Source organism: Rhinichthys klamathensis, unplaced genomic scaffold (assembly GCF_029890125.1).
Source record: "Rhinichthys klamathensis goyatoka isolate OS25496 unplaced genomic scaffold, OSU_Roscu_1.1 h1tg000776l_1, whole genome shotgun sequence".
In the NCBI taxonomy this organism is placed as follows: domain Eukaryota; kingdom Metazoa; phylum Chordata; class Actinopteri; order Cypriniformes; family Leuciscidae; genus Rhinichthys; species Rhinichthys klamathensis.
The window spans coordinates 604714-629084 of record NW_026607175.1 but is presented as its reverse complement, the minus strand read 5'-3'; the positions used below and the strand labels follow the sequence as shown (position 1 = coordinate 629084).

Sequence of the window (24371 nt, the reverse complement as noted above, 5' to 3'; positions counted from 1 at the left end):
AATTTGATAACAAATGATAATTTTGCTGGAAGTGAATCAATCAAAACTAACTTTAGCTGGAAATAACATTATTCAAAAATCGCTATAAAGCCAAAACAATCTCTGTTACCGTAAATTGTATGTTTATCTCTGTAAAGCTGCTTTGAAACAATCTCCATTGTTAAAAGCGCTATATAAATGAAGATTAAGAAGTTTGCTAAGCTCCGTCGAAAACCAAGGGTTGTCTCGTCCCTTGACTCTAAACTTAGGCATAGGAGCGTGTTTATTAATAAGTTGCAAAAGATCAAGATCCATCATGAAAGTATTTCCAGGCTATTTCAACATCATCATCACTGGGGCGGCAGTGGCTCAGTGGTTCATGTAGGTCGTCTACAAACCAGAAGGTTGGTGGACCTTAGATTGACCTAAAAATATTATTTTATTATCTAAAAAACCGAAGCAGCTCAAACGAAACTTTTTACAGCACAAATGGAGCACAAATGATTGAGCATATTTTGGATGAATTTGAAGCATGTGGGGGGGGGCTGAGTGACGTCATCGACCTAACCTTCAATGATTCATATTTTAAAACCCAACGCAGCACAAAATAAACTTTTTTACCAGCACAAACCAGCACAAACAGAGCACAAACGATTGCGTCTATTTTGGGTGAATTTGGAGCATGTGGGGGGCTGGTAACGTCATCGTCTATAATTTAATGTCTGATATTTTAAAACCCGACGCAGCACAAACGAAAATTTTACCGGCACAAACCAACGAAGCACAAACGAACAAGACTATTTTGGGTGAATTTGGATCATGTGGGGGGGTTAAGTGACCTCAGAATGACCTAAAAATATTCTTTAAATATCTAAAAAAAACGAAGTAGCACAAACGGAGCACAAACGATTGAGCATATTTTGACGATGTTTTGCGTTGGGTGGGGGGCCAACTTCACGCAGGTGGTTTGAACCAGTCCCAGTTCATATCGCCTGCCAGGATAATCTCACTGTACTGCAGCTGTGATAAAAGCTGTCACAGCGTCAAAAGGGTATCAGCTGCAGCAGAAGGTGGTCTGTAGCATCCAACAACAGTGACAGTCATGCCTTTGTACACCCAGGGCTGGACTGGGACAAAAAATCGGCCCGGGCATTTTGGCCCAGACTGGCCCACTATAACACAACCGAACTTTGCACGCCGTTGAATATGTATACCAACTCCTATTAAAACCACTAATGCCATAAGTGAATAGGAGTGAGTAAGAGTTAACCGATGAAATATCTACTAAGTTGAACTATACTCCACAGTGATGAATCCTAAAGAAAGCTATAAGCTGGGATAGCAATACCGGTTTTTCCCACAGGTTTTTGTGAAATCTGTGGTGAGTGCACCTCTGTCCCTCTAGGGGGGTTCGGGGACATGCTCCCCCGTAAGAAAATTTTGTGCTTTTTAATGTTAAATTCATCAATCTGGTGCACTTTGAGAGTTAAAAATAAAGAGCTCCAACCCATATTCAGTGTGCAAATTGAACAAAGAAAAACTCAAAACTCTTTTAGTTGTGATAAAGTGTCTGTCTACATTACACTACTACATAATGATAGTTATAATATTAATCCCATGGCAGTAATAGCCATATGTTGTAAAACAAATGCACTGAAAAATAAAAGCAACTTTCATAATTAGTTTCGTACTAATTTCTATACAGAGATAAGCACATGATCTTTTATTTTGACGGAAACGGCATCGAGCTTTTATTTTGAAGAAAAATATGGTTTACAAACTCATTACTCATTATTGTCTCATTACAATTCTAATAAAATGCGTAATCGTCAAATATGCAGATGTGTAAATAATGCGTAACTGGGTAGTGGGTTCCTACATAGCCTAATGGTGTGTTCACACCGAACGCGAATTTAATTATTTGGGCGAGTAGATTACATACAAAGTCAATGCAAAGACGCGAATAGACGCATCATTCGCGCCAGGCGTTGCGAATGACGCGAATTGGGCGACGCGTTTGCCGCGTATGTCCTCCGCGCAAGTTGAAAAATTTGAACTCGAGCGAATGTTCAAGCGTCTAACTAAACGCGATAGACGCGTATTTGACGCTCTATTCGCGTTCGGTGTGAACACATCATAAGTGTTGTTGTGACAGTAGCCTAGTTCTGCTTACCACAGTTCTCTGCACTCACTCATCTCTCTCCTTATCCTCCTCACTATCCTCACTCATCTCTCTCCTTATCCTCCTCACTATCCTCACTCATCTCTCTCCTTATCCTCCTCGCTATCCTCATCAGACACTTGAAGGGCCTTTGAAGTTTCTTTTTCACGCTATTTCTCTGCACATTCCTTGCGTTTCTTCTCCATCGCTCCGACTATTTTGACAGATACACACTGACACTGCCCGCTCACTCAGAGCTCAAAGGGGGAGGAGTTTAAAGATGTGATTGGACCAGCCCAGTGTCAATCAAGAAAATAACCAATGGGCTGCTGATTTACGCGTTTCATCATGCGCCGGTCTGTGAGAAAAAGAAAAACCTACGCTGACTTTTTTGTCCAATGCATTACACCGGCAAAAAGATCAGAGCCGCCAATTAAACAAAACTAAACGCAATGGGCCGCTGATGTACGAGTTTTATGGGCCGTTCAGACAAAAAAAAATTTACGTATGAGATGTATCGGCCCACAAAGCACGTCGGCCCACCGGGCAAATGCCCGGTATGCCCGATGGCCAGTCCAGCCCTGTGTACACCTCAACATTTAGGGCCAGAAATTCAAGTTGTTTACTCACAGATATAGACAGAACTACATTGGCAGTGAACTTGCTCTTTACATATATAGCCACGCCCCCAGCCTTACGAGGCCGGTCGGTTCTAAATATGTCTGTGAATATTTCACGGACATATTCTCCGTCTGTAAATGTTAGAAAGTGGAACGAGGGTTACCATACGTAACCGAGACGTTTTCCTTGCTTAAAACCCCGGCCTTAAAATAAAAATAAGAAAAATAGTATTTAATTAAATACATTTATGGTGAGATTACTATACATTTTATTGAATTAAATGCATTTATGGTGAAATTACTACATTTTCAGGTCAATCTGTGTTCATTTTGACCACGAACCGTGCGCTGTCACTTTAATTCAGCATTTGCAGCACAGCAAAAATAGACTCAGTGCGGAAACGATCTCTGCACTGCTGTATACGCACCGCACCTGGAACGGATTGCCGGACCGCATCCGCGTGGAGTGTGAAAGCTCTAACCTGTTAACATGGGTATGGAAAAAAATACGCACAGCATACGCACTGCAAACGGAGTATGTGTGAAACAGGCGTGAGATGCAAAATGGCACCGGTTGTGTTAGTAAGAAACAAGACAGAACAGAGTCCATGGTGTGATTCAAGAGACATGAAAGAAGCGCTGGCTTCAGATACTGGGATGAGCGGTGTAAAGCGGTGTTATTCCATTTAGACCAGAAAAGTTTTGCATTTCGCTGCGTTCCAAACTTCAAGTTTGGTGAACTCTGACCTGCAAATTCGCATCAGGTGAAGACGTGTGACCAGTAGAAGATGGAAGTGTAAGGGCCACACAATAGACCCAATGAAAGTATCCAGTGTGTGTCTGAAGGTTTCCTGCGCATTCTGTCTTTTCCATCTATATTGACCATTCGCAAAGACCCGCCCCCTTTAGTTACTGTTGCTATGTCCGACAAGCGACGCCGCTCTCACACACACCATGTTCTCACGCAGTGAAACACACATCGCGGAGCAGAGAGGACACTGACAACACACTGACAGACAGGACAAATCAGGATACTTTTGATATGAAACAAAGTCTCACCTTTCAAATGTAGTCATTTGAAATGTGAACAATAAATCTCGTTTTGTGGCTCTTTAATGTGTCTGACAGATCGCTAGAGCCTCAGTTAAAGCTGCTCGTGAACCAATCATCTCTTCCTTCTTCTTAATTTATATCATCAAATAAACATGAACATGAGAAGGAAAGTTGTTTTAACCACGGAAAGACGTCAGTACACCGTTTTTCAAGTTTAAACCCTCCAACGTTAATCTAAACTCTCCTGACTGCTTTGTCGGACAAAATGGCGGATGGCGGATTATGATTGGTCAGATCGCCTGTCAATCAAACTCTCACTGTTTGAATTCACTAAACTAAAAATGAAAAAAAAAAATGCTATCATAAAAAAACCTACATATAGCACATTTATGTTCATCAACAACAACAAATATTTTAGCAAAATATATTTATATTTTATGTTGTGTTTTCTGTGGAGTTTTGTTATTTTTTATTATTATTTATTTATTTTTTACATGTTTAATTCAAATGTGTTTTGAGGTTAGTAGCCTAATGGTGTAGTGCCTCTTTAAGAGATGAGTGTGCTGTGGAACATGTGACCGGAGTTCACTGTGTGAAAAGGAAGCGCGATTCATTGAATCTATAATGACTTCAATCCGGTGTGCAGCCACTTGGTGAGCTCTCTTAATTTTAAATGTTTCTTGTCTGCTTTATGATGTACGCTTCATGTTGTCTGCTGTCACCATGCTATGTTGTTGTACTGTGTTTGTGTCCATTTCACGTTAAAGATAATGCTATGCTCCGGTAGATCTAAACAGTCTAACGTTAGTTGACTGATAAATATATCGCTATGCTTCAAAGTTATAAGTTGACGAGGTAACCGTGAGACAAAGCTAACATTTAGACTTACTTAGAACATCGCTATACTAGACGTGTCCAGTTGTTTACTTTATTTGAATTCATAAATGTTTGAAGTATGAATCGTGGAACGGTATTTAATGTGAGTAATGTTATTCTTCCTGGTTTGCTGCGGAGCATTCTGGGAAATGTAGTTTCTTGCTTGCAGAGGTTTGGTAGGATTTGAGTATGGTGTATAATGTAAAGTGTGAAACGTGTATATGATAATTGTGAAATTATTATTATTATTATTATAGCATATTAATATTGTTATATAATTAGTATTTTGATTAATGTTATTTATTGTTGCATATTATTATTATTATTATTGGGATATTGAATTGTGTTTGTACTAGTATACACATGAAAATGTAAATGTTGTATTCTTCTTATCTTCTCAGGTTTATTACCTGGTTATTTATTGGTGAGAAAAAATAAACAAACAAAAGTGAACCAAGAAAAACCTGAGTAATATCCTTTTGTACACTGGGTTGCCCTTTCCGTGGGGAGAACACGGAACAGTTAATGTATAGTTTAGTCAGAATTATTGCGCTCCTATTCTATTGTGCTAAGTCTGTTTGGCGCGCATGCGTGCGGCGGCGCTCGTTCACGGAAGTTCCACACCCCGCTTGCCAGTGCGGGTATAAAGCGGAAGCGAGCGCACACACATATGCTTTACGCTGAGGAGCCGGACGGTGTCCAGTCCTCCGCGAAGGTACAGCAAGCATGGCGACGGGACGAGACGTCTCCGTTCCCTAGTCAGGGAACAAGGGTTACCATACGTAACCGAGACGTTCCCTTTCGTTAGGGAACTCCTACGTCTCGTCGGAGGAGTTTCCAACGAATTGGGATGCCTAATAACACGCCATGGTGCTGGCCCCTTCCAGCGCCCAGCTTAGCTTCCCGCCAAAGCAGTTTCTTAGTTTTCTTTACGGCGGGAGCTAGCTAGGAAGAATCACACTGCTGTTCCGCCAGATCCGCTCAGTGGATTTGGATAACACTGGGGAAGCGTGCCCAACCTGTAGGAGGAAACGCTGCCCGCCCGAAGGGAGGCACTGGAATAAACGTATGTACTAGCCCGTAGGGTAGTAAAACATACGGCAGTCCTTGAGGTAGTCCCATCCCGAGGGGTGGGAGCGTACTCAGCAAGGACGACAGAACGGGTCTGTCGAGGGGAAGACACGGTGCTAACCCGGAGGGTAACTGGAACGTGGAAGAAATGGGTCACCATTGGGACCACTGTTAAGGCCACCCAGTCTAATAACAACTCCTACGAGAGGTAATAGACCTGGCGCCGGGCGATCCGCCTCGCCTGGTGCCGTAGGGGGGATGGAGGAACTCACGAGGTTAGCCGTTTGTTGGGGAACCAACGGAGCAAAAAGCGCACGTATCCGGCCCATAGGGCGGGAATGGCGTAGCAAGCCAACATGACCTAATTCCTCGCACTACTGGCCGTAGCGAGTACACGGGAGGAAACAGGTTCAACACGTAAACTATACAATCTAGCGAACATGTTAGGTGTCGTCCAGCCCGCAGCTCTACAGATGTCTGCCAGCGAGGCGCCTTGCGTCAGCGCCCAAGAGGAGGTGACACTCCTAGTGGAGTGTGCCGTCAACCTAGGTGGGCAAGGCACGTCCTGGGACTCATAAGCCCGGACGATACCATCCACTAACCCATGGGCTAACCTCTGCTTGGAGACAGCCTTCCCCTTCTGCTGGCCTTCGTAACAGGCGAAGAGCTGATTTGAGGTCCTGAAGCTTTGCGTTCTGTCCAGGTAACAATGCAGAGCGCGGACGGGACAGAGGAAAGCTAGGGCTGGGTCTGCCTCCTCCGGGGGCAGCGCTTGCAGGTTCACTACCTGATCTACAAACGGAGTGGTAGGAACCTTGGGCACATATCCGAGCCGGGGTCTCAGAACAACGTGAGAAAGACCCGGTCCGAACTCCAGGCACGATTCGTCAACCGAAAATGCCTGCAGATCCCCTACCCTCTTAAAAGAAGCCAAAGCCAACAGGAGTGCTGTCTTCATAGACAGGATATTTACTCAACCGTCGGTAAGGGCTCAAAAGGGGGCCTCTGGAGTGCTCTGAGCACTAGAGTTAAGTCCCAAGAGGGTACGGGGTGCGGATTACAAGGCGGATTTAGCCTCCTACCACCCTTAAGGAATCTGATGACCAGGTCGAGCTTTCCTAATGACTTATCTACTGCATCGTGATGAGCGGCTATTGCGGCAACATACAATTTGTGGGTGGAGGGAGACAGCCTTCGCTCCAACCCATCTTGCAGGAAGGAAAGCACGACTCTGATAGGGCAAGTTCGGGGGTCTTCCCGGCGGGAAGAACACCAATCGACGAACAGGTTCCACTTCAACCCATAGAGGCCTCTCGTAGAGGGGGCTCTAGCGGAAGTGATGGTGTCTACCACAGCCTGTGGTAGGCCACCTAGAACCTCAGCGTCCCGTCCAGGAACTAGACATGGAGTCTCCAGAGGCCTGGACGTGGGTGCCATAGAGTGCCCCGTCTCTGAGAAAGCTGGTCCTTCCTCAGAGGAATGGGCCAAGGAGGTGCTGTCACGAGGAGCATAAGTTCTGGGAACCAGGTCCGGTTGGGCCAATAAGGCGCAACTAGCAAGACCTGCTCCTCGTCCTCCCTGACTTTGCACAGAGTCTGTGCGAGAAGGCTCACTGGGGAAACGCATATTTGCGAAGGCCCCGGGGCCAGCTGTGTGCCAGTGCATCCGTGCCGAAGGATCCTCCGGCCAGGGAATAAAACAACTGGCAATGGGTCGTGTCCGGAGAGGCAAACAGATCTATCTGAGCGGCTCTGAAGATTCCCCATATCAGCTGAACCGCCTGGGGATGGAGTTGCCATTCTCCCGGAAGGGGCGGCTGCCGTGAGAGCTCATCTGCTGCACGGTTGAGCACACCAGGGACGTGAATGGCCTGAAGCGACCTCAGATGCTTCTGACTCCATAGGAGGAGATGGCGGGCGAGTCGCGACATACGACGGGAGCGTAGACCACCTTGATGGTTGTTGTACGCCACGGTCGAAGTGCTGTCCGTACGGACCAGTACATGCCTGTGCAGAAGCAGCCCCTTGAGGCGGCACAAGGCTAAGCGTACTGCTTGCAACTCTAGGCAATTGATGTGCCAATGCAGCTGAGGCCCCGTCCACAGACCTGAGACTGCATGCCCGTTGTACGTGGCCCCCCATCTGTTGGCAGAGGCATCCGTGAAAACCACAGCGTGCCTGGACACCTGGACTAAGGGCACTCCGGCCTGTAGAAAGGAAGGGTCCGACCAAGGACTGAAGGTTTGGCGACAGTGCAGGGTAATGTTGACCCGGAACGTGCCGCCCTGCCACGCCCATCTCGGGACTCGTGACTCGTGAAGCCAGCGCTGAAGCGGTCTCATATGCAACAGGCTGAGCGTGGCTGCGGCTGCCATATGCCCCAGGAGCCTCTGAAACTGTTTCAGTGGGACCGCTGATCTGCCTCGAAAAGACCTGAGGCAGTTGAGCACTGACTGACCGCGTCCAACTCCATACCGAGATAAGAGATCCTCTGCGTGGGGCAGAGTTTGCTTTTGTCCCAGTTGACCTGAAGCCCCAAACGGCTGAGGTGCTGAAGCACCAAGTCCCTGTGATCGCACAACAGATCCCACGAGTGAGCTATTATCAGCCAGTCGTCGAGATAGTTAAGAATGTGAACGCCATGTTCTCTCATGGAACAATGGCAGCCTCCACGACTTTCGTGAAGACGCGGGGCAACAGGGCCAAGCCGAAGGGTAGGACCTTGTATTGATATGCCCGACCCTCGAACGCAAACGGAAGAAACGGTCTGTGTCGAGGAAGAATCGAGACATGAAAGTACGAGGCCGTAGCGGCGTCACTCTCTTCAGCACTGACATCTGAGCGCTGGAAGAGCGGGAAAGGAGTGGCAAGGCATGGGAGCGTCGCTCACTGCAGTCCGCACCTCTTGTGACCCAGAGATGGAAGAAATTGCTCTGTTGAAAATGTGGGTACCACTGGACTCCGGGGAGCCAGCGGCGGAACAGAAAATGAACAAATTCTCCACCCGGCCCTCCTCCGGGGGAGGGAGAGGTGAGGACACCATCTCCCGGAGAGCAACTTCCTCCAACTCTGTGTCACCCGTCTCAGGGCTGCTGAGACAGGTGGCTCCGTCCTCCTACGAAAGCTAGACGTCACAGTAGAGCTGGCTGTGACATCTTTTCCACAGGGGACTGACACCCTTGGCGACAAACAGACTGAGGAGAAACCACGAGCGACTCGGTAGCACATCGGGTCTAGCTCTTGGTCTCCTCAACCTGCTTCTGAACTGTGGAGAGCCGCTGGGCACAGTCTCCAACAGTGTCGCCGAAAACGGCAAACCTTGTGAGATGGGAGCACCGAGAAAGCGAACTTTGGCGAGGGACCACCAGTGTGGACATCGTCTGACCGAGGGCCAGTGCTATGACTTAAACCATTTACTCGGTCAGTCACAATGCACAGCTCAACCCCGACTCAGAACTACCCTCGTGTACTGCGTGTTTTGGCTTCACACAGACTTGTAGTGGGGAAGAGGTGGTCTGCCATTAGCAAAGCCACCCCACCACCAAGGGTAGTGAGAGAGGAAAAAACTTTCTGCAGATTTTGGCACGTTTGGCTTTCCACAGCACCAACATGCTTCCATACTGCTAAAAGTTTTTTCACACACATCCGGGCAGGCACGGGGGCGGGGCAAGGCGATTACGCGTTGCACTGCGCCCCCAGAGTAGCCCGGAAAGTGTGGCTGTCAAGTCTGAATCTGATTCAGCACGAGTACACACCATTAAAGTGGGAACTCAGCATCATCATTTCCAGAGTGTAACAGCCCTCTCTCCGATGCAGCAATCGACATCTGATCCTCCCCTGGAGCCCTGAATGAAATAGCTGGTCCCTCATGAGAAGGACCAGAAATTCCACCCGAAAGCTGCCAGGCATGCAAAACAGTGAACGTGGCCATAACCTTGATGGCACACGGCACGCTTGAGCGCTCAACCCCATGGAGAAGTCAAGATGAACAACGCGCCGACGTGGTCATGCCCTCATACGAGAGCATAAACCACCCACGAACACAGTCTAAGCATTTTTGTGATGCGCTAGAGGAGTGAGGGGTCCGAGGAGGTGGTCTCGTCGGAGAACGTTCACTGTAATCCTCAGATCACCAATGCTATTAACCAACGTAGCCCTTTTCCGGTGGCCACCAGAAGAGAAACTAGATCGGGGAGTAGGCAAAGGGACTCCACCTCGTTTGAGGCACTTGAGTCTCGACCGCGCATCTAGAGCGCCGAATGACGCGCGCTGGGTTGCCGTGACAACCCACGCTGTCTGCCGGCAGCTCGACGGCACACGGCACGCTGAGCGGCTCAAGCCTTTATGAGAAAGGGGAGACGAACAACGTGCCGACGTGGTCATGCTCTCATGAGAGAACATAAACCACCCACGAACGTAGTCTCATCATGCTTAAGCCCAGGCACGTGAAACAGTGATCGTGGCCGTCAAATGAGGACAGGAAACGACCGCATCCAGAAACACACGGGTGAAACGTCATCCTGAAAAGGACGCGATCTTCACCCATGTAGCTCTTTTCACAGAAAACGCTCTCTTATTGTGCTGAAGCACACAGAGATAAACGCGGCAACACAGCGGGGAAACTGCAAGCCCGCTGTGCGCACTCAACCGAATACCAGCTGTGACAACAGCTCTTTGAAAAAAAGGCAGATCGCGTGAAGCAGCAGCTGGGACCCGGGAGATCGCGAAGATCGCTGAAGCGCCATCACACCAACACAGTGAGGTCTCGGAGAAAACAGCAGTCTCGTTGAGCGTGAAGATAAATGACTAATCTTGAAGCTCATCCACTCAGAGGACACAACCGGTCGGCTCCGAAGCTAAAAGCATATGTGTGTGCGCTCGCTTCCGCTTTATACCCTCACTGGCAAGCGGGGCGCGGAATGCAAGTCCTGCATGCCAATATTCATTGGCTCGTTTTAATTCACTTGAAGGCAATTGGTCTTCCTAGTGTGATCCCAATTCGTTGGAAACTCCTCCGACGAGACGTAGGAGTTCCCTAACGAAAGGGAACTACAATTTACTTCAACAAGGACATAATGAACGACACTCGTCTCATTTGTGAAGATGGAAAAACAAGTTCTTTGTGACATGCAAGATTTATTGTATTAAAATTTAAATGCAAAAGAAAAAGCATGAGAGTCGGCTGTTTTCGTCAATTTTAAGTTTTAAATTTAAAATGTTTGCGATTTTAATACAAGTACATGGTTAAATATTTGACCACTTGCTTGAGCAACTTAATACATATAGAAGTAATGCATGGAATTAGGCCTACGTTGTTTAAATTGTGTTTAAACGTGCATACATCCATTCAAGTTTGTATATGTGTACAAAGAGAATCGCAATGCTGACAAAACAGTTTTTTAAGTAAAAGTTGCTGCATAACTTCTGGATTTGAAATAAAAATAGTGAGTATGTGTTTGTGGTACAGCCGCGGATCAGTTACGTGCTGCAAACGCAGCATAAGTGAAAGCACTATAGCGCGTGCTGCTCCTGTATACTGTAAAGTATTTGGGGTCTTGGGGAATATGTATTCAATAATTAATTATTAATTATTATTCATACGGGTTTGAACCAGATACTTATACATGTTAAATCGCCCAAAGAGGGGGATAATATGTTACCTGCATCTGTATTCGTATATGTACCTAGACAGTTAACCACAAGGAATTATAATCAACTGCATATGTACACATATTTTACAGACAGGTTAAAATTAGCTCAATTGTATATCAATACTCAATCATAAGAATTATAATTAAATATTAATGTATCACTTATGTCTATCATATATCAACTCTAAGGATACTCCTGATGGACTTAATTCAGTATCGGATGATCTGTTTGTCCAGCAAGCTGATCACGCGATCTTTATCAACTCGTACAGAATTATCCCACTTTATAGACTTTCAAGAGAAGCTATCCTCTGGCCATGAGTATTAACTTTCCTGTTCTATAAACAAAATACTATTTAAAGTATCTTTAATTTGTAAAGCTTGTAGCTTTTTGATCGAGACATTAAAGGGACTTGGATATGAGCAAGAGACAGAATCAATAAAATGAATATAATGAATTTAATAAAGGAGTACACTACGTATACGGTTACTAATGTTACAGGAATAAAATGTATATACAACCAATAACAACAGACAAAACAAAACACTGAAAGAATCTGAAAGTGAAAGGAACAGGGAGAGAGAGTGAGAGAGAGAGGGAAATCCGGAAGGATCACAGAATGGCAAAATTCACCTGGACATTTAAACTTTTAAGAGACAACACGGAAAAACACAATAATAATGCTGAAAGCTCGATAAAACGAATATCTGCATGGTTCTTAGGTTGCTGAACACGGCTGCGTGAGTGAGCTGCGTGTCTTGTGTGTTCCGTTGGAGCATCACGTGGTTTGCAGCTGTCTGGAGCGCGCAATTTCAAAGGCTTAAAGGTCCTTGGCGTAAAGTTACCAAAGAAATAATTCAGACTAAGTTAATTTCACTTCGTGGAAGTGAACAGAGTCGAATACAGAAAACAAAACTCAACAAAACAAAGAAAAGAAAAGATCCCTGCGGGGATCACGGAGAACGAGTACTTACATGGCGAATCGAAGGAGGTAAGAGGCAAGGTAAGAGTCAAGAGAGCCAGTTTAGATTGGTGCGTCTTCTTTAAAGACACTTCTGTTCACGCCTCCTCTGGCGTGAATGCACCAATCAGCTGGGCGAAAAGTGACCGTGGAAGATTCCTCTTTGATTTGTCAGAACGCCCATCTGCCTATATTATGACCTGCGTTAGAAATGGTCATTTCTACTGCAGAGATGTGTTATACACATAATCATACCTTTTACGGTGTGTTCATACATATATCTGGCTGAGTCAAATCCAGGGCATTCTTACGATATCAAAAACGACATATAAACATTATAGGAAAACACTGTTACATTAAAAATGCATCTAGAGGCACCTCTGTTCATTTAGAACTACAATACGATCACATCTAACCCCAATGGGACATGGGCAAACACAAAAACATATCGAATATATCATAGTAAAAGTCTTTCAGTGAGGATATTGGAGAAAAGTTCTTATGAGTGTGTGTTTGAACCTGCGTGCGTTGAGCACACAACAAAGGAGGGGGGAGGGGGGGAACGTGGAACGTTCAAAGGGTTCGTGGAATTCCTTTGAAGCTTGAACCCGAAGATGTAAAGTGTTCTTGTGAATCTCGCAGGACATTTGAATATGTCAGTTCATTGGGTGTTTAAGAAAAAAGAACCTTCAAGATTTCTTATAATACCCCTGCGTCACAAAGTTAGCAAGATGTAATGTAAATTAACAAATGGGGAACGAAGATTGGAGTTTATAGAGACTAAACATGCTACACATATGATTTTGAGTTTCTCATAGTATGCAAGTCATTTCTCAAACATTAACCCATTAGAGTTTACAAGGACACACAGACCAAACAACATAAAGGAAAATCATGAGATGGAACATTAAATACATCTTAATACAGCTATCACATGTTTATATATATATATCTAGAATATATAGGATTAAAAAGGGTTAATTTCTTCTCAGAATCAGTAAAGTTACAGATTTCAATGAAGGAATGTCTGTTTATGTGTGTGCGTTTTTTGAGTGAGCTTCCTGGCCGCCTGGCCTGGCTCGGAGGAGATACTCATCTCTTTGAGGCTCGACCCCTGGCTGTGAGTGTGTGTGTGTATGTGTATGTGTGTGTGTTGTACACAACGTTCACAGTGAAAGTGTCAATGAACGCCATTAGGAACAGACCTCCTGGCGCTCGCTGGTGAATTACTAGCCGCGAGCCAAAAGTTAAAAGCTTTTCCCTAAACTTAGAATGGTTATGTCATGTGAGCCTCTCCAGATACCCTACAATACCGTATATGCACCGCAACACGCACCGCATACGCACCGCACACGGAGTATGTGTGAAACGGGTGTCAGTCATCAGTTTTATTAACCCTCTGGGGTCCAAGGTGTTTTGGGCTCCTTGAGATGTTTTGACATGCTCTGACATTTGTGTTTTTTTCAGTTGCTTATAAACATATTAATGGCACAGGTGAAATTACACTCTATTTAGCACAAGCAGGACTACCATAATTTGTGAGCAACATGTATGTACATGTTTGTATTTTTGAGAGAATATTGTTTATGCGTGGTTATTGAAAAAACTAAAAAATAAAGTTTTTGAAATAAGGACACAAAAAAACATACTAAATATGTGTCCACAAGATTTTTGACTAATGGACGTTGTCGCTTAGAGTTTTTGCTTCAAAATGATCTGGAAATCATCCTTCCTAATCATTCATATAAAACAATAGATTGTTTTAAATTGTGAAAAACATTTTTTTGTTTGCCAAGGCAATATGCGGATGGGCGGAACGGCCCAACCCCTATCATGAATAATTAAGTGGTTCTCAGACAGTGACCCTGCATAATAATGAGCCTTTCAGGGTGTCACACAAGAAAGAATGCAAGGACGATATACACTCACCGGCCACTTTATTAGGTACCCCATGCTAGTAACGGGTTGGACCCCCTTTTGCCTTCAGAACTGCCTCAATTCTTCGTGGCATAGATTCAACAAGGTGCTGGAAGCATTCCTCAGGGACTTTGGTCCATATTGACATGATGGCATCACACAGTTGCCGCAGATTTGTCGGCTGCACATCCATGATGCGAATCTCCCGTTCCACCACATCCCAAAGATGCTCTATTGGGTTGAGATCTGGTGACTGTGGAGGCCATTTTAGTACAGTGAACTCATTGTCATGTTCAAGAAACCAATTTGAAATGATTAGAGCTTTGTGACATGGTGGAAGTAGCCATCAGAGGATGGGTACATGGTGGCCATAAAGGGATGGACATGGTCAGAAACAATGCTCAGGTAGGCCGTGGCATTTAAACGATGCCCAATTGGCACTAAGGGGCCTAAAGTGTGCCAGGAAAACATCCCCCACACCATTACACCACCACCACCAGCCTGCACAGTGGTAACAAGGCATGATGGTTCCATGTTCTCATTCTGTTTACGCCAAATTCTGACTCTAACATCTGAATGTCTCAACAGAAATCGAGACTCATCAGACCAGGCAACATTTTTCCAGTCTTCAACTGTTCAATTTTGGTGAGCTCTTGCTAATTGTAGCCTCTTTTTCCTATTTGTAGTGGAGATGAGTGGTACCCGGTGGAGTCTTCTGCTGTTGTAGCCCATCCGCCTCAAGGTTGTGCGTGTTGTGGCTTCACAAATCCTTTGCTGCATACCTCGGTTGTAACGAGTGGTTATTTCAGTCACTGTTGCCCTTCTATCAGCTCGAACCAGTCTGGCCATTCTCCTCTGACCTCTGGCATCAACAAGGCATTTCCGCCCACAGAACTGCCGCTCACTGGATGTTTTTTCTTTTTCGGACCATTCTCTGTAAACCCTAGAGATGGTTGTGCGTGAAAATCCCAGTAGATTAGCAGTTTCTGAAATACTCAGACCAGCCCTTCTGGCACCAACAATCATGCCACGTTCAAAGTCACTCAAATCAACTTTCTTCCCCATACTGATGCTCGGTTTGAACTGCAGGAGATTGTCTTGACCATGTCTACATGCCTAAATGCACTGAGTTGCCGCCATGTGATTGGCTGCTTAGAAATTAAGTGTTAACGAGCAGTTGGACAGGTGTACCTAATAAAGTGGCCGGTGAGTGTATATATATAATATATATATATATATATATATATATATATATATATTATCATTGCATTCTTTCTTGTATATATATAGCCTATATATATATATATATATATATATATATATATAAAGAACCACTTCTTTTCTTAGAGTAAAGAATGTTTCGATAATCCAAAGAACATTAAGGATGAAATTCTACAAGTTATGGTAATTTGCAAATAAGCCTACAACAAACATTTATTTTTAAACAAATATTTTTAAATATGCAACATGCACGTTTAAACAACAAACAATACAATCTGAACCAGCGCTCCTGTATTGAGACATGCAGCGCGTTTCAGTTACGATCCTGGTTCCAGTGGCCTTAATACATTCACGGCTTTTTAAAATGTCAAAAAGCGTTTTGAGATGGTTTTGAATGAAATATTGAAGTTTATAATTAGGGTATTTTGGCACACCACGCCGAGTGGCTATGCATTATTGATTATTCTAAAATCTGGCTTTATTCTGGCATGTTGAATTAGAGTTTGACAAACGCGGCGGCGCGTTCATTTGAATTTATTTTTCTCATAACAGCTAAAAGAACTTACTGCGTAATTGTTGGTCATACAGATAAGATATCGTCTTTTAAAACTGTAAAAGGTCTACTTTTATTCATGTAGGCTAAAGTAGGCCTACACTCTCTGGCTAACGAGAAAACGTTTTCTCGCTCATGTGAGAATCAAACGTTTGGGCATCTCTCAGTGAGAAAATGCATAGCCGAGCGGTAGAACTTACGGTTGGATCATCAAGTTGACACGGGTTCAAATCCCGATCAAACATGGTCTATTGTAAATTTTATATTTATTGATGCAGAGAGATTTGTCTAGCTCTAAAACTCTGTTACACCATACAGTTTTTGCTTATATTTATAAAATAAAATTACCATGCATTTCCATTTTACACTAAGGAACAATAGTATCCAACAGAACGACTTTGCATCTGTATAATAGGCTACCAATCGTAATTTCAAAAGCAGTTCTGTAAAAAAGTAATTTTATATATATAGCTAGCCTATATATATATATATATATATATTTTTATTAGGCCTATTATTATTATTTTTTGATTCCCTACAACCTAGAGTTTTTAAAAACATGGTTTTAAGTAAAGTGTGATTTGCCAGGGGGGACGGGGATTTCCTTCTGGTCTAAACATCCCTGCTTCTGCTGAATTATTTAAATCCCCACACCCCTCCCTCCACAGCTAATCAATGCTATAGGCTACTTCACCAATAGACCATATCAAATATAAAATAGAGATATGCAACAAGCACGTTTAAACGACAAACAATAAAATCAAAACCAGCGTTTCAGTTGTTCATTAGTTCCAGTGGCCCTAATGCATGCACGGCTTTTAAAATTTCCCAAAGCGTTTTGAGATTATTTTGAATGAAATATTTATAATTAAGTGTTCTGGCACACCACGCCGAGTGGCCCTATGCATTTTTCTAAAGTCGGGTTTTATTCTGGCATGGTGAGTTAGTGTTCGACAAACGCGGCGGCGCGTTCATTTAGATTAATTTATTTTTCTCATTATTACAGCTAAAATAACTTAATAGGCGACTCCGTAATTTTTTGGTCATACAGATAAGAGTAGAGTAGCTTACATCGTTCAAAACTGTAAACTTGTATTCATATTAGGCTAACGACAAAAACAGTATATCTGTCGTCTCTGTCTCCGGGAACTGCGCGTCACAAAAATGAACCGAAAGCCACTTCAGCTCAGTCACGATAAGAAATCGGCTATGTCTAAAGCCTTTAAATGTCTCAATATTTAGGCTAATAAATGTTATCTGATTATGTAGGCTAATCCATATGAAAACGAGAGGTACAGAGGATCTACTCAAACATGTAATGTAAGCGCTTCCCAATGAGAAAATGACAAGACAAGGGTGAAAATCTCGCTCTAATTAAATGTAGGCTAAATCGCCCTGAATTAAAATGTAAAAACAGATCAAATAATGTATTTGTCGAAATGTTGCGATATTGTTTCATTTAAGTTCATAATTATTCTATACATGTTATTTAATTTAGCAGCATTACCACAAAGCACCGTGGTTCGATATTTATTTGAATAGGCCTAATAAAAAAATAAAAAATAAACTTAATTCACAAATTGCATGCCTGGTTGTAAAGATCCAAAGATCCCTGTAGAATTTAATATTGAGTTGAACATTTTGTTCATGACAACAAATTAACATGCGTTTTTTCAGATTATATTTAGTTTTGCTTGGAAAAAGCTGCCCCAAGCCAGTTTTATTTCATCAATTATTGAAATAATGAAATATTTAGTAATAAACTTTTATGACAGAAATATCACTAGGCTACATGTAACTTAAATCATTTAATTCCTTCATTATCAACACTGTCTAGAATAGCGATTTAAGTGTGAATTGCGACTTCTCTTTGTGTTAAGTCAGCCTCAGACTTCGATAGCCTGTGGGGGGTTGGAGGGACAGTTCAGTGCTGTATCGTGCGCGCAGGACAATAGGCCTAGGTGTTAATGTTCCTCTTTCATATGGAGAGTGTCGAATAACGCAGCGACATATACAGTATTATCAGCTGATGTGTTTTTACCCTGTCCCTGAAATGCTTAATTTCGAGAGAGACCCGGCCGGCGCGCGCAGCGAGGGAGACTAAATAGACTTGTAGACTTGTGTAACATAGCTGTCATTTCTTTGGCAATACAAATTTAAAATGTCGCAAGAATAAGATTAGCCTAGCGTTTCTTATTTTGCATCGCACAAGAAATAAACTCTAAACCCGATGCAACCCTGTTTTAAATAAAAAAAAACTGTCCTGACACTTTATTTAAACCTTGAAATGTTCGAACTTGGTTTCAAACTTAAGTAATTTTAGTGTTCTTTTACATTACACAATAATTTAGCAGACTAAAGACGAGCTTCTTCATTTTCATTTTCTGATGCAATCGGCTGACAATCTTCCTTCATCAGTTTTTGTCGTTTGTGGAGCGGCTGCGGTTCTACAGGAATGTAGCAAATTTATGTTGTAATGATAATCAAACAAAACTCTTGACTTTAAATAAGTAAACAGTTAGCTATTTAAGCATCAAGGTGGTCAAATATAAACGCTGTCGGCCAACATCGGTTAACAACATGTATGCTACATTGAGATTCGATCTCGGGTCGCTTGAAGCTCCTCGAAGCTCGTGTTATTGCGTTGATCACTGAGCTACCGTCTGTATGCTGTTAAAACTAATGTCTTATGCTCTTGTAAAGCCTCATTGATGTAGCCTAAATGTTTTTATTGCAATGTTTTATGTTTTCATTATTTATTCAATTTCATTTCAGTAGCCTAATTTCAGTATTGTGATTATGAATTATTTTAACTACGTTTCACTTGTTGAATTCATCTGCTACCAGCTTTCAATCGCTCTGAATGAGCCGCAGATTACGCATTAGAGAGAATAAACGAACACTTTTCAGAGTCTATGATTGTAGCGCCTCTTAGCGGTAAAAGGCAGCAAATACACCACACATTTTACCGCTGCGGTGGAACGGCTGATGTGGGCGTTGTCATGGCTTGCCTCGACATTTGCGTTTGAATAGCGCGCGTCCTCCGTGGGCGTGTCACATTAACGCGTAATGAAGTGCAATGAGCTGGGGAAAAAAATACTGAAATCACTCTCTTTTCATACAGATTACATAAACTGAGAATATTTGTTTTTTTATATAAATTACTTCATTGAAAAGAAGAGAATTCAAGCTTCATAAAGAAAAATCTCTCGTGCCTGTATGACAAGTAATCGCGGAGTTACAGTTAATCTTAGGACGCGTTTCAGAATGGACTGCACTGACAGAGAGGACGCAGAACGCGCATCATGTTTATTTTTCTTTATTTGGCAAAAAGCACAACACTTTGTTTTTATTGTGAGGTTCCACAAAAAAAATACAAACTTAACAGGATCGAATGATGTATAACACTTATATGTAAGATCAAAATCAACAAAGTAATTTGAGTCTCTTTTGCACTGATAAGGAAAAAAGTGAGCTGGTATCGCCGGCGAGACCGCCGACCCCAGAGAGTTAAAGCCGGTGCACACTGTGTGATTTATTATCGTCCTTTACGACTGTTGCTTGTCAGACTGTACGAACATGATCCTCGCTATAAGCCATGTCACACTGTGAGATCTCAGTTGTCATTGATGTCAGACTGTACGGCAGTCAAGACGCGTTAAAAATGGACGCATGCAAGAAAACTCATCCAGAGTTTTACATCAATCAATGACACGTTCGGCGATGTGAGCTGCATTACACGCGGGATTGAACTGATGGCTACAAAGAAATCTCTAACTTTCATTTTGGTCATGGCTAGTCTTGAAAAACGAAGACAATTTGACAGTCGTCGTAGGAGAATCACTGCAGGACTGAGAGACAAATCTTCTGACACTGCCAGAGTTTCGTCGGAGGTAAAATTCGATCGCAATGGTCATTAATCTGTCATTAAAATCAATCAAAGCGTTTCAATCTTCTGTTTATTCAGCTACAGCGACAGTATGATGCCCATAGGGATTTCCTGGAATGATGTGTGTGTTCTACTTTTGCGGCGGGGAATAATTGGCGTGTGTGTGTGTGTGAGATGCCCTCTGATGTTCAGATGGATATGATGTGTGTGTGTGTGTGTGTGTGTGTGTGTGTGTGTGTGTGTGTGTGTGTGTGTGTGTGTGTGTGTGAGACACCCTCTGGCCTTCAGATGGAGCAGCATTTACTACTGATCACAGAGCCGTAAATCATCGCAGGCTTTGCCAAATCGCATGCGGTTTCATTTCGATTAATCGTGCAGCCCCATGTAAGATTTTGAAACAGTTTCAACTCAAATAAATATTTAATGTCCACAAAATTATTAATTTAGTGAAAAGCCGTGTAATAAGTGTCATGACTTTATATTATATCATAAATGGACGTCTTGTTTGAGCTTATTCATTTGTGTTGGTTCAAATCTGCTTGCTAGGAACATTTTTATTTTGCAGAAGCATTGAGTTTCTTGATAATATAATATTTAAAGTCAAATTAATACTTTGTATCCAAATATTTACTTATGTGGCACGTAGATGTATAATAAGCAGGATAATATATATTCAAATGGTTCTCCTCACAGAATAAACCTGACAGGGTGATCAGGACTGAAACAGAAGGGTCTTGTATCGCCCTGAATGCACAGCTAGCCACGGTTTATCCATTACATATAAGTATTAGTTATAAAAACTCTTACAACATTGGAAACAATCTAATGAAGATTAAACAACAAAATTATCTATCAGTCAATTTCTTTTCTTGTTTTTGTTTCCTTTGACCATTGACCAGAAAATGGAGGATGTTGACACATTTATACAATCTTACCACAGTTTCTCCAGTTTACAGTGAGGATCCTTCAGTCTATCAGAGAGCAGCTTCACTCCTGCGTCTCCTAGTTTATTCTCAGACAGATTCAGTTCTCTCAGGTGTGAGGGGTTTGATCTCAGAGCTGAAGCCAGAGCAACACAACCTTCATCTGTAACACCACACTCCATCAACCTGTAGAGATTAAAGATACATAGTGAACTGATACCAGCTGCAAACATAGAATAAAAAGTGTAAACTACAAATGTGATTTCTAGAGGCAGTAAAACATTCACATAAACATTGCTATACAATGTTAAATCAGATACAATACATGTGTACAATAACAATTTTCGGGAAAAATAACATTACGATGTCCAGAAATCAATTTCATTCTACAATGCGTAATTTTGGGTACATTTGTCATTTAATGAGATCTACTAACATATATGCTTAGTGCTGTGAATTTTCATGTGAATAAATGCAGATCCGCATCCTTTATTTGTGTGCTTTAAAGAGTCATGAAACCCCAAACCAAATTTTCTGAGATTTTAACAGAGGTATGTGTGTTGAACACTATTGAAGACAATGTTAGCATCTGTTAGATTTAATAGTAGGGTTAAAAGGGTTAAATTTTAGGGTTTTTTTCCGTCTTCCGGGTTTAAAATCTTCATCGTGTCGATGCACTGTGAGTGCATTGATGACTCATCGGTGTCTCATAATTATTAATGAGACTGTAGCAACAGGCACATGATCAGGTCTACCATTTGCCTAAATTGCTGGTTTTGCATTCTTTCAATTCAGAGACTGTGACAAAAAGCAGATGTCATGTGACTTTTAATTAAGTTACTGATTCACACACAAGCTTCTCTCTCTTCATGAACTGCACCCGAAGCAAAAGGTGCTTGGACTTAATTGAATTACCGATGCCAGATGTGCCCACGCGGCGTTTTTCTCTGATAAGTAATCACAGGACCCTCTGTGTTACCACATGTGACTCAACCGGGGGCGCCTCTCTGGCCGGAGATCCCGTGGTGTCCCCTCTGCACGACACCGCACAAACACAGACAACCTTGTGTATTTAGACCATTGGCCATTGTAATCCAGACTTAAACTCATCAATTCAAAGAACGCACACACATACACGGAACTGAAGATGATCACAAGTTCACCCCGCCGCCACCGTTCAATGAACTCTGAATACACATACACACACACACAAAGAGACAATCATTCGTGACCACGTGTGGTTAAAAATCACCTTTTTAAATGTATAAAAATGTTTTTTTGTTGTGTTTCACGATTAACTCAAAATGTAATATGATGCATGCTTTTATTAATACCAGTTTAGAAGGGTTTTTGAACAAGTTTTATCTCCCCTGCGCATTACCCAGAGGGCGTGTATTTCCGCAAACACAGAAGTTTGCCGCCACGCCTCCTTCCAAACTATTGGACCAAGCGTGTGAGGAAGGTGTGTCTCCGCTCCGTTTAAAACATGGACCGCCACATTCTCCCTTTGCAGTTCTACGCCAGAGAGAGGTCCATTCTTTAATAAGAACTCCAACCGGAGTTCTTCGTTTATTTTCTTCGTTTTTATCTAAGTTTTCCTTTCTATTGCTCTATCTCCGTTGAGAGTTTGACTTCGTTCAGTGTATTCACGAACGAAACGAATTTAAGAATAAATCATATTCCGCGATCGCAACATCTACCTCCGCCCAGAAGAAACCTCGGACATCAAGCTCACGCTTCTTTTCAAACCAGCCGCACAAAAAAGAGCCATCATCTCAAAGCAAGTAAACGTTACAATCTAAATAATTGCTGTTTAAGGTTGTCTAGTACAAACCAGGAGTCTCTTTGTATGAAATGACTGTTTGAACTGTTCTGTCCTGAGAAGATCTCACTCTCTCTCTGATGAATTTTGCCAAACTGTGATCCTTACGGATCTCCTCTCTCTCTCTCTCTCTCTCTCTCTCTCTCTCTCTCTCTCTCTCTCTCTCTCTCTCTCTCTCTCTCTCTCTCTCTCTCTCTCTCTCTCTCTCGAGTGCATGCTGGGAGTGAGTGGGCGGAGCGTGGTGAGTGTGAATGTGAGTGGTAGCCGACTGTGGCTGGTAAGAGTGCTTTTTTCGAACTTTTTCTTTTTTCTTGTAAGTGTTTTTTGTTTGTGTTTTTTTTTTGTTTTTGAGGTATTTTGTTTTGTTTTGTTTTTGTGAGGATAGTCTGCTTCCAGCATTTGCTGGGAAGCATGGCGACTCCAAACACAATGGCTTTTGAAAATTTAACTCGGCGTCATGGAGTGAAGATTGATTCAAGCGCTAACATGGAAGATGTTTGTTTGGCTGTAGGAGATGTTGTGGGTCATGAAAACATTGTGTCCGCTTCGCGAATGAATAATGCGTTTGTGCTTTTTTTAGCACTACTGAGAAGGCGAACGAAATAGTGCAAAAAGGTGTCGTAATCAAAGGTTCACTCACGCCTGTGTTTCCTCTGAGTACTCCCGCCAAGAAAATAATGATTTCAAACGTCCCTCCTTTTGTGAAAGATGAGATAATTGTGCAGGAATTGTCCCGTTATGGAAAGATAGATTCCCCCATCAAAAAAATTCCGCTCGGATGTAAATCGCCTTTAGTAAAACATCTCGTGTCTTTTAGGAGACAGGTGTTTATGATTCTGAAGAATGGCGAAGATGAACTTGACCTGGTTTTTAAATTTAAAATAGAAGGCTTTGATTATGCTGTCTTCGCAACATCTGATACGACGATCAAATGTTTTGGTTGTTCGAAAATCGGGCATCTCAGTCGTAATTGCCCAGATAAAGTGAACAAAAACACAGAGCTGATTGATGCAGTTAAAGCAGGGAGCGCTGTCGATGAAAGTAGCGCGTCTGAGACAAGTGCAGCGGCGACTCCCGCGATTACACTGATCGAGCCGCTCGAGGGAGCGAACAGCGCGGAGGCGCGGGCGTCCTGTTCTCCTGCTGATGATGGAGGTGTTGTGGCGGAGTCTCTGGTGGCCGAGAACGCGGTGGGGTTGAGTACATTATCTTCGGCGTTTGTAGAACAAAACAGAGAAATTGTACAGGAAAATCTGAGATTGAATGACTGTGAATTGGATGTGGAAGTTGAATCTACTTTCAAAACTCCAATTAAAAGAAGAATGAGTCGCAACGATAAAATCAGTAAACAAGTAAAAAAAAGTGACGCAGCTGAAGATGAAATCATAGCTTCGGATGATGATGATTCTGATTCTAGCGTTTCTGTGTGTTCAGAGATTTCTGTTTGTTCCCAAAATGAAGCGGTAAATGTTTTGCGGTAAAGCGGTAAAAGCGGTAAAAGCTGAAGACATTAGTGTTTTTCTTCAGGAAACGAAAGGGCTAAAAGGCGTGCAGATTGAGGATTATTTTCCTAATCGTGGACAATTTGTGAAAGACACCAGATATTTGATAAAGAACGAGGCTTTCTCAGATCTCGAAGTGTACCGTTTACGGAAGTTTGTAAACAAGTTAAAA

General features: G+C 42.8%; 1 protein-coding gene across 1 annotated transcript in view; it reads right to left on the bottom strand.

The window, feature by feature from the left end:
* Positions 1–24371, bottom strand: part of LOC130077755 (NACHT, LRR and PYD domains-containing protein 12-like) — a 415411-nt gene that overhangs the window by 213211 nt on the left and 177829 nt on the right. Inside the window, exon 8 of the mRNA XM_056243090.1 lies at positions 20888–21061. Within this exon, the coding sequence (XP_056099065.1) occupies positions 20888–21061 (174 nt within the window). The remainder of the gene's footprint in view (positions 1–20887; positions 21062–24371) is intronic.